Source organism: Chelonoidis abingdonii, chromosome 25 (genome assembly GCF_003597395.2).
Source record: "Chelonoidis abingdonii isolate Lonesome George chromosome 25, CheloAbing_2.0, whole genome shotgun sequence".
NCBI lineage: Eukaryota > Metazoa > Chordata > Testudines > Testudinidae > Chelonoidis > Chelonoidis abingdonii.
Window position 1 is genome coordinate 1240266 of NC_133793.1, and position 11267 is coordinate 1251532.

General features: G+C 49.0%; 1 protein-coding gene across 1 annotated transcript in view; it reads left to right on the forward strand.

Moving 5' to 3' along the window:
- Positions 1-10268, forward strand: part of EPHA10 (EPH receptor A10) — a 100204-nt gene extending 89936 nt beyond the window's left edge. Inside the window, exons 12-17 of the mRNA XM_032796273.2 lie at positions 2050-2111; positions 2264-2467; positions 5166-5315; positions 5957-6150; positions 7848-8012; positions 8785-10268. Of these exons, the coding sequence (XP_032652164.1) occupies positions 2050-2111; positions 2264-2467; positions 5166-5315; positions 5957-6150; positions 7848-8012; positions 8785-8899 (890 nt within the window). The 3' untranslated portion in view covers positions 8900-10268. The remainder of the gene's footprint in view (positions 1-2049; positions 2112-2263; positions 2468-5165; positions 5316-5956; positions 6151-7847; positions 8013-8784) is intronic.
- Positions 10269-11267: the final 999 nt, after the last annotated feature.

Genomic DNA, 11267 nt, shown 5'->3' on the forward strand with positions numbered 1-11267 from the left:
TATTTTTAATAATAGGCCTATAGCATTGCTAACTCCTCCTGATTGTCCTGAGCCTTGCCTGCCAGGGATTCTCCTCTGATGTCTTTAGCTTTTCTTATCGATTTCCTACACTCATTCATATTGATTGCTTTCTGTTTCCCCCTTTTCCCTTTCCATATATATTGCTAATTTATTTCTAATTGCTGCCTTCACTTCAGCTCCCGAGCCAGGATGGACTTTTGCCCAGAGTTCTCCTCTTTCTTGATTGTGGAATTGTGGCTTTTAGGCCATGTAATAAACTCTTCTCAACGAACTCCCAAACGTTCTGTATTCCTAGTTGGGACTGTCCTCTGTTTGCCTGTATTGAATTAAATGGGGTCATCTTCACTGGCCCCTAGGCAAGCACTAACTCCCAGTAACTTCCACCATAGTAAGGTCCAAATTAGAGGTGCCTTGCATTGGGTGAATACCTTCTGTGTGATGTTTTACTGCTGCCTGCTTGAGACCTCCAGCATATGATTCCCAGTAACAATGCGTACTCCCGGCCAGCAGGCCCACTTGTCTCAGGGTACCGTGCTGCAGGGGTTTCCTCTCCGGTGCCCCTGCAGTCTGTCGGTCTTTGTGCCACTCAGCCCTCTGGCTGAGAAGTGGCTGGTCCAAACACAAGGCCCAGGTGCAGACCAAATCCCAAAGAATCAACCTGCCCCCTGGGCCCTGGGGTTCCACTGCCTTTCCCTGGCTCTGGTATCAAGTCCTGTCTTGCCCAGCCTGCCTCCTCCTGAGGCCGCTAGCCTCCAGCATCTCTGGCCCTTTGGCCTATCACAAGAGCCAGCAGCTCCCCATGGCTTCTCTCCCTTGGCTGCAGGCTCAGATTATGCAGAAGGCCCAGGTGACTGTTATCACCTGATCCGTCCTTAGTCCCACCCCTCTGACCTCTGTCTGAGGAGTAACTACCTAATTACCACCCAGGTGAGGTGACTATGACTGACTGGGCTTTTAACCCTTTCTCGCCTGGATTGGGAGTTGAAGTCTCCCATAACACCACAGTTTTATTTTCCACACATTGTTGGTAAGTGCTTCAGGAGTAACTAACTCCTCCTGCTCTCTGGTTTGAGTTGGTGTCTAACTCACCAGTACCCCACCCTGGACTTTGTTACTTAACACATTGAGTCATATGCATTTGTGGTCCTGAGACCCTGAGTCGTCACTTACTCTAAAACTGGTCCTGTCTGACATATAGAGTCCTGAGTAGGGTGTAACCAGTGATTTTAACATTCCCCTCATGGACAGTCTGCCCAGTCGGGAATATCAATTTTATCAAGTTTCTTCTCATCAGAGAGAATTTCCAGCTCCTTGTTCTCGTTACCCAGATTCCCAGCATTGGTTTTTAAGCCACTGAAAATTTTCTTCTCTTCACCTTCTTTGTCACATTGATTCACATTTTTTTGCAACAAGCTAAGTTTGTGTTTGTTCTGCATTTGTCTTCTGAGCACCCTCCCCTCTTGCTCTGACTGCTCCAGTTAGTCTCCAGCTGAGAAGATTAGCCCCCTCCCTAATGTAGGGATGTAGACTGTCCCTTGGTACAGCCCCCTCTCCCACAGGACCAAAACCTTCAGCTTCCTGCCCGGTGAGCAGCCAGCAGCTCAGCTCTGGGAGTACTCCACTTTGGCAGCAGGAGGTGGGGTTGCTGAATCTTCAGGAGAGATTTTCTCTCCACGGTTTATCAGGCATTTGAGTTTGAGGTTTTTAAAAAGCTGGTTCTAAAGGGTGAGTAGAAATCCCTTCCCCAGCTCCCCTCCTTTGCTCAGGGGTCCTGTCCTTTGAATGTGGCTGCCTGACTAACTTTCTAGTTATGCACAGATTCCCACGACCGGCAGAGCAGACAAAACCCAAATCTCTCATGTGAAAAGCAAGCAGAAAATGATCTTTCAAGGGACAAAGCATTGAGGTCTGGACTGGGCATCTTTGGGTCTGGAGGCTTTGCTGGGTGTACGTATTTATATCTGTGCAGAACTGTGCTCGATAAAAACCAAGGTTAGCTAAATACTCCTTCTCTGTCTGTGCGCCCAGGAAACACCATGATGACTGTGATGGAATACATGGGGAACGGAGTGCTGGACTCGTTTCTCAGGGTGAGTGTACCTGGGTGTTGGTTACCCCTTCAGACCTTGGCTAGCAGTGCTGCCATTTTCCTAACTGAAGAGTCACAGCACGAGCTGTTTGTGCGACATGAGCCCAAGCTGAACCTCCCTGAAATGCAGCCTTCCCTACTCCTGCCTTGCAGAAACACGAGGGCCAGTTCACAGCCACCCAGCTGACGGGTATGTTACATGGGATTGCCTCTGGCATGAAGTACCTGACCGAGATGGGTTACGTACATAAAAGCCTTGCTGCCCACAAAGTCCTCGTGAATAGCAACCTGGTTTGCAAAATATCAGGCTTCAGACAGTCCCAGGAAGATAAAATGGAGACCATCTTCACCACCATGGTAAGCTGTGGGGGACTGTCAGTGCGGTAGCTGTGCTGTGACAGAGCTGGATACTTGCTAACTTTGGGGGTCATTGGAGGGGGGAAGTGGAGCAGGGAGGGTTGGGTTTGAAGGTGCATGAGATGGAATGTCAGGGACAGTCACTGACGAATACAAAGATGAGCTGCCAGGGTAACGTGGTTATTAGACCATCTCTTGTGCTTGGAAATGGACTGATATGTTAGTGCAGTGTAGAGTTTGAGAGGCAAAACTTTCTGACATAGGTTCAGAAAGAATTTCCTCGTACAAAGTACGAATCATGGAGGTTCTGGAAACATAAGAATGGAGAAGCCTCCTTCTGTGGACCTGGCAGGTGACAGAACCACATTTCCTTCAAAAACCTGATAGAGAAAAGAACACATCCAGATCCCTCTGAGAAGCCGAAAGCCCCTTCCACGACAGAGCCAAGGGCATGAGGCTCCTTGTGCAGGTTCTGCTGCCACCCATCAGAACAGGAGCACAGTTCTCTCATGGTAGGGAGTGTCTTCTTGCACTGCCTTGCCCCTGAGAGAGCTCTAAGATCCTTCTCCCAGCAGCTGGGGTTACTGCTGTAGCCATAAACCAATCTGGTTCCACTTCACAGGTTTGTGAGAAAGTTTCCTTTAGCTTTGGCTTCTGGTTCCAATGTTTCCCAAAGCAAAGAGCAAACCTTGGGCAGAATGGCCATATTCTCATGCTGAATCTTTGCAAAACCGGATCTCTCCTGGTTTTGCTGCAAAGCCGCAATAAGGATAACCTAAAACTAGGCTCAGCATCGCCCAGGAGGTTTGCAGGCCTGATCTGAATGTTGAGTAGGGATCAAAATCTGAAGGTAGCTGAGTTTCACAGCTCTAGTTAATACCAGATGCAGCGAACCTGCTGCAGAAGCAGTATGTTTTCTGGTTGCCTGGTCTCTTCCTGATACGTGAATCCAGTATTTGCATGTAAAAGAATTTTCTTTTCAGCTGGAGATAAAAGTAAATGGCAGTGAAATGCTAAGGCTTTCTGCATAAACTACCTATGAATCTGAATCAGTGCAACGTAAATTCTTCCCCTCTCATCGTGTGTGTGTGTGTGTGTGTGTGTGTGTGTGTGTGTGTGTGAACTGTAAGCAGCTCGCACAGCCTGGTGGTTAGTTATATGTGTGTTTTATCACTTGTAATGAAATTCATGGTTTTCAGTTAGGAATTTAAGACCTGTCTGATTCACACACGTGCCTATTCAGCATTCCCAGCCAATAGGCTTCCTGAACACACACACTCAGAGCCATACAGAGATGGGGCTTGAGATCCCATTACATTCCCCCAGAAACACATCCGCACCCAGGGCCGGCTCTAGGCACCAGCAAACAAAGCACGTGCTTGGGGTGGCACAACTGTAGGGGCAGCATTGCGGCAGCTGAGCTCTCGGAGGTTTGTTGGGTTTTTTTTGCTTGGGGAGGCAAAAAACCTAGAGCTGGCCCTGCCCGCACCCCAAACGTGGCACTTGGAGGGGGAAACTGTCCTGCAGACTCTGTTAGGGAGTCACATTACAGGTTTTGGGGAATGACGCACACTTCCCCACGAGCACATCTTCAGCCTGGCAGTATAGCTCTGCTCTCACTAATTCACTCACAGTCCAATTTAGAGCCTTTCACTTGCCAGTGAAGAAATCAATGTACAGTATTTTTAACTGAAAAGCAATAGAAATGGTTTCGTTTGCTGTCCCATAGCCAGCATACGTGAGCCAACCCCATTATATCATCCCATTAACCATTAGTATTTAAAAATGATGATGGATTCTTCACTCCAAAGAACACGTACTGTCCCAGGCAGTATTCTGGTCACACAAAGCACTAGTGGCTGCTGACACACTGGCTTCAGCCAGCCCTTGGATGGAGGGTGTGACTCTCCTGCCCCGATGGCCTGTGCGGGGAGCCTCGCAGTCTGAGTGTCTGATGCTGGTGGAGTGTTCAATGCGTCCCTCCAGCTCGATCGAGTGGCAGGCCAGGGGAGAGCCTGACTTGGAGTCTCTGTGGAATTGGAGGGGAAAGCATGTCGCTTGGAGCTATAGCTGAGACTCTGAGTCCCAGATGTTATGGATGGAAACCTTGTTGGCGCTAACGAGAGACAGGGGCCAGATATGCCCCGGATGAGGAAAGGCTGGAGAGACCTGCGGAAGTGCCAGGGTCCCCTCTTTGTAACAAGCAGGGTGTGTGATTGCTGGAGTCCGTCTCTGTCCCTAGCAGTTAATTAGTATTCACCCAGAGGATCCCAACGCCTGCTGTCCCACGTGCAGCCGGAAGAGTTCTGCAGATGCTGCAGAGGCATTTGCTAGTTACAAGAGAGGTGAGGTGGGAGGGAGTGGCAGTGTGTTTGTCGGGTTCTGACAGTGTTTTCATTCAATATTAATGGATAAAATGCCATCAGCTCCTTCGGGGGACTGTACCTCCCATGTTAATGTTTCAGGACTTGCCCTGCCCTGCAGACTAGCACTGGTGCTTGTTCCAGTGTTAAAGAATTCAGTGCAGAGTTTTCCCCTCCCATTAGAACTGCCCATGGTGCCAAGGCCTGCGTCACTAACTGCTTCGCAACACAGGTGGGACGCGTGCTGATCGGAGGCATTAGTGAGCCTGTGTGAACGTGTCCCTCATCCTTCTGCTGCGGAGAACCTCATGTCTTCCTTTCTTCTGCCTGGCCAGAGTGGGAAGAGCCTGGTCCTGTGGTCAGCCCCCGAAGCCATCCAGTACCATCGCTTCAGTTCTGCCAGTGACGTGTGGAGCTTTGGCATCGTGATGTGGGAGGTGATGTCTTACGGGGAGAGACCCTACTGGGACATGTCCAACCAGGATGTGAGTTGCTTTGCAGCCACCGTACTCTGACCCTACGGAGACAGCAGCACTTGATACATGCCCATGTTTCAATGACGGGTATTCGGGAATTGCAAGCCATGCATGTCGCTTGAGTGGCTCCGTATTTGCATCTTGGGTTAATGTAGTGCAGGGGGACATTTGTCTAATTTTTGACCTATAAGAGCAGAGCCATGCAAATAACCCAAAAAGTTTAAAAACAATTGTTTCGGGTTAAACAAGACGTTTCTCTTCAGCCTGAAACAAAACTTTTCATTGACTTTTTGACTCTGATTACCCTTTAAAAATTTTTAATGACATGGAAAGAAATTTTGAAACAAAATAAATAATTTTGAATCGATAGATTTTGTTTTAAAATTTTCAAAATAAAACCTTTTGATTTTTTTTCAGAGTGTTTTTCCCAATCAAAACCAAACAATTTGGCAATTTCAACACGAATTCATTAAATGTTTCCGTTGACCCAAATTTGTGGTGAAAAATGTTTTCCTCTGAATGATTTGGCTCGGCTCTCTCAAAGCAAAGGGAATGTCGTACTCCAGTAGTGCTGACAGACAGGGACTGCTCTGCTGCTTTTCAGTGACTCCTTTGTAGCTCTTCTCTTCCTGCCCCATGTGGGATTTCAGGTGATAAAGGCCATCGAGGATGGGTTCCGGCTGCCTCCCCCGATGAATTGCCAGCCCCCGCTTCACCAGCTCATGCTGGATTGTTGGCAGAAGGAGCGAAATGAGAGGCCCAAGTTCTCACACATCCACAATATCCTAAGCAAGATGCTTCAAAACCCAGAGCCACTGAAATGTACCACCTCCACTTGCACCAGGTGAAAATCTGCCTGTGTCACTGATCTTTCTCTTTAATTCTAGAACGTTTGCCTTCGTATGTATCCCATAGGCCACACCAGACCACTCACTCCTGGGTGACACCAGATGCTGAACTCACTTACGCTGAAGCAAATCCAGAGGCACTCCTACTAAGTCATTGCAATAATTCCCAGACGTGCGCGGCTGTACCTGAGATCAGGATTGGGCCCTCTGAGTGCAGTCTGCCTCATGGGATCTGGCTGGATTGAGGTATTCCTGGTCAGTTGAAGGATTGGGCCCTCTGAGTGCAGTCTGCCTCATGGGATCTGGCTGGATTGAGGTATTCCTGGTCAGTTGAAGCTGAGTTCACAGACCACTGTGTGGATCTCACCGGGCTAACACCAGTAATATGAACCTGCCAAGCCTTGGGTCCAGCGTGGTCCCCAAGGGGTATGTCTACATTGCAATTGGACCCCCATGACTGACCTGTGCCAGCGGGCTTGGGCTAACGGGCTATTTAATTGTGGTGTAGACATTTGGTGGCTCGGGCTGCAGCCTGGGCTCTGGGATGCTCCCACCTCGCAGGGTCCTGGAGCCTGGGCTGCAGCCTGAACTTCTACAGCGCAATTAACAGCCACTTAGCCCGAGCCAGCTGGCACCAGCCAGCTGAGGGTTTTTAACTGCCGTGCAGCCAGACCCTTGGAGAGCGACATGGCCCCAGTTCTACCCTCCTGCTCCTCTGGGAACACAGGGCCCTGGATGCACAGAACTAGTACAACCTCGCTGCACAGGGTGGGTGGCAGGATTCCCAGGGGGCCCCCAAGGTGTCTGTCCCCCCCACCCTCCATCGATCTGTGCGGTACCCTGCATGCCAGCGCAGAGAGAGGTATCGCAGGAAGTGGGATCCAGTAAATGCACTCTTGTGAGGATCCTCTGGCCACGCCCTCATTGTTTGATGTTTTCTCCCAAGCTGCCTCTGCTGCAGAACCAAACCTCTCCCCACCTCTCTGCCTCCAGCTAATACAGCACTGATGGGTCAGACACACTCTCTCCTCAGCCCCCGCATGTGGGTCTGGGAGCTCTGGCTGGAGGAGGATTCTGCAACTGAAGTTGACTAAAAGCAGAACCCTTCAGATGAGGAAACAGAGGTTTAAGAGCAGCTCCTCTTCCAGCTTGTCAGTGAGACACTGCACGTTGGGGTCTGTCTGTGTCATGCCGTGCTATGTGACTGAAGTACTTCATAAGCCATTGGTGGTGGTGCTGCGTGGCTACGCTGACGGAGCTGCAGGCCATCGGGGACTTTGGAGTGACCTGTTCTGCTCCAGTTCTTGGTGGAGGGGCGAGACCTGCTCCAGGCAGACTGAGCCTTCTCTGCTGTTGGATCACTTGGGAAGAAGGTGAAGTGCCCAGTAACCCAGGATCACAGTCAGACAGCTCCTGATGGAACCGTAGAACATTCTGTGATCCCAGATCCTCACAGAGTGGGTAGGATTAAGGAGCCAAATAGCCACCATCCCTCAGTTCTCCCCTTCCTTACATGGCCTGTGCTCAGGTTAAATTTCCATGTGCCTTGCCTCAGTTGTTCCCTGAAAACTTGCATGGGCCCAGTCCACTTTCATGCCTGCTAGAGAGGTAGCTGCCAGATTCCGTCCTATGGATGGGAGCTTAACCTTGCTTTGGTGTGATCTAACTGCTCGTTTGCTGTTTGAGTTGGCAGGCCTCACAATCCATCCATCCCCCTGACTGAATGCACTTTCTCAGCCTTCCCATCTTTCAGCTCTGTGGGTGAGTGGTTGGAAGCCATAGAGATGGGCAGATACAAAGATAACTTCACCGCTGCGGGGTACTGCTACCTGGAATCTGTGGCAAGGATGATGGTCCAGTAAGTGCAGAGTGTTCTAGGAATAAACTAAGAGAATAGCTGCAGCTTAAAATAGCCTGCTCTGAAATACCAGGCAGCTGCTATTACATGTGAGCAAGAGATATGCATGGAGCATCTGACCCCCGGGAGAATACACTCCAGGAGAGGTTGGAGCTGCATGTGTTTGTGTCTCTCCCTGTCCTTTGTTTGACCTGTTTAGATTTTAAAGCTGGAAAACCGGAGGCCAATTATAGTATTTCTGGGTGAGTGGCTGGCCGGCTACCTCTCCCAGCACAGCTCAGATCATACCTGGAGTTCATAAAGCTTCAGATAAATAGTCCTATTCCCAGATAATGCAGGTAGCACAGCCCCAGGTGAGCTCCTGATCTCCCTGTGACCCTTCTCCTCCAGCCTCCTTTCTTTGGGTTTGGCTTCTCTCCTCGTCACTCCTGTCACTGGTCCAGCCTTTCTGTTGCATCCAGTGGAGATTACAGTGCGGGACCCCATCCAAAATCTGCAGGGCAGAGAGTATCTGTTGCCTGTGAAGTGCCCAGCATGCTGCGGTCAGCCATGGGCACTGAACAGTCCCTGTCTCTGAGTTGCTGTCTCCTTTGGCTGGGACTCCATGTGTGGGCTGCTCCAAAGAGAATTGCATGAGGCTTCGTGTCCACACGAGCTGTACCCTTGAGCCACAGTTGCATTTTAGTCTAAAAATCTCCATTTCCACCATTTGCTGGTGGCCTTGGGGGCCTGATGCCGTGAACTCACCTCTGCTGTGGGGCTTGTTTTCCAGAGATGTCCTGAGTCTGGGAATCACCTCAGTGGAACATCAGAAAATCATCCTGAGTGGGATCCAGACCCTGCGAGCCCAGGTGATACAGATGCATGGTCGAGGCGTGCAGGTGTGAGCCCAGCAGGGACGGACACTTTCAGATCACTGACTTAAAACTCCCTGGGGACAGTGGTGCAGCAGGGCTGGGAGCTGGCCCTAAACTGGATCAAATCTCTGAGACTTTACCAGAAGCAGCTGTGTGAGTGGGAGGTAGGAAGTATAGGTCTGCTGCAAACCAGTCATTCCAGAGTAGTGAGGGAGTCCAGGAGCTGGCGTTTCCTGTCCTGGGGTTCTCCCAACAGCAACTTTAGTGCAGTGTGCTTGGTTGGTTGTGTTTTTCCCCAGCAATGTTTTGTAGGATGAGAGTCAAGCTCCAATGATGCCGTTTCACATGGTACCTAGGTTAACAGGGTGGACTGGATGCTTGTGTACTGGTTTTAAACTGGATTTGACAGTGTTTTTAGTATCTAGCGTTCTACTGATAAATCCATAGGTATTTTTTATACAAGCTGATGTGTTTTACTGACCCCACGAGTACCTTCTGTTTTATAGAGCCCAGAGCACAACGCGCTCTAATGGCCCAGCTTTGAAAGGTGACTTGGCCCGGCCCATCCATTCCTGTCCTTCCAGAGGAGATTCCGAATTCCCACTTCTCCCCAGCGTGAGCCATTCCATTCCAAGAGTTACCTCATTAAGTCACAAAAAGTGTGTGAAAAATAACTAATTCAAATCAAAGTGGCAGGAAAAAGTCCACAAATTCTGTCAGAAATGGGACAGATAAAATTAGGGAGTCAGTCTGGAGTTATTGAGAAGAATATGGCATGTATCTGTTCTTCTTCGACTGGACTCTGTCCATTCCCGCTCCTGGGATGTGCCCACAGCCTCCGAAAGAACAACTCTTGTTATAGGTGAGTAGCCTCCATTTCTCCGCCAGAGACTGTCCCAGTTCCTGTTCTCTGGAGCAGGACTAGAAATGGCTGGTCAGAATCACTGTGTTCAGCTGTAGCACAGTATTAATGTTTCACATCACGGATCAGTATCACACTATGTCAGAGCCAGAAGGTGCATCCCAAAGCTTGTCGCTGGGTGTGAGACGTGCGGTGCTGTCGCACCAGAAAGGGTTGGGCCATGTGCGCTGCCTGGGGTGAGAACGTTGTACACTGCTTGGGGCTTGGTTTGATTAGCCACAGTCGGGGTGTCAGTTTGAGGTAATTTCAGTGGTGGCGTTGCCAGATTAGATCCCAGGACAGGATATTCTGGCCAAAGGGTGGAATTGGGTATCAGAACGGAATCAATGAACCAATGGGATCTCTGAAACTATCTTGAAATCCAGACAAGGGAGGCTGTATCTGCACCTTGTTTTGTTGTGCAACTAATGCAGGACTGGGCCTGTTTTTTACATCAAACACACGCTTTGTCTTCAGTCAGGGATCAGACCCTAAATCACAGATTTAGTTAATTAAATGGATTTTTGCAGCCTAGATTCAGTTAGATGTACAGAGTTTTGTAGGCCTTTGATTATCATCTATAAGCATTACAAGTGAATTATTGATGAGGAAAGACAAAGATTTACAAAGGAAATTAATGCAGTGGAAAGTGTTCAAAGCACATTTAGAAATCTGTTTGCATTGTGATTCAGATGTGCCTACTAGACTGCACCCTAGGGATAGAAAACTAAATTGAAACTAAATATAGGACCTTAACTCCTCATATACCCTGTAATGTTGGCACAGTATTTACCCCCTGCCTGGGCATCCTTCCTTCTGCTCTCATAGAGGTGATGAAACAAAGAGGCAATAGTATGTTTTAACTTCTCTCACTGGCGTGGTGACCCGTGCAGAGCCTGTTACGTTGGGGATCTAACTCTTTTATTCAGAAAGGTTTACTCGATGGTGGGCTTTTTTAATTGTCCATACTTGAGTAAAATTCTGTTTTGGCTGAGGTGCTGTGATCTGTTCGGATTCCGGAGTCCGGGAGTCCAGTGGTTTCATTGGCAGGATTTAGTTTTATTCAACTTTATGTTGTTTTTGTTCCATTCTCAAACCAAATGGGAACATTCTTCTCGTGAGGGGATTTTCTCAGATAACATCTCACAACCACTGCCTGTAAACTGGGGAAGGATGTGTGCACGTTTTGTGACTCTCTGACAGTTACGTGGGACTTGGGTGGCTTGCTTTCTTGGTTATTTTTGTACTGCCTCCTTGTGTCATCAGGCTGGATTTATCTGTTTTGTTCCACAGAGGGACAGTTGTATGGTCCTGGGGATGGGTGTACAGATAGTGTTCAGCATGTCACTACGTTAGACCCTCTAGATGTGGCACCAAGAGGGTGTGTATTTTAAATACAACAGAGGTCCCAGCTAAAGCTCTTTGTAATGTTCCTGCCCGTATAGAAGCTTTCAGGCAATGTCACAGCCGAACTCTCATGTCAAAGGATCCTGAATC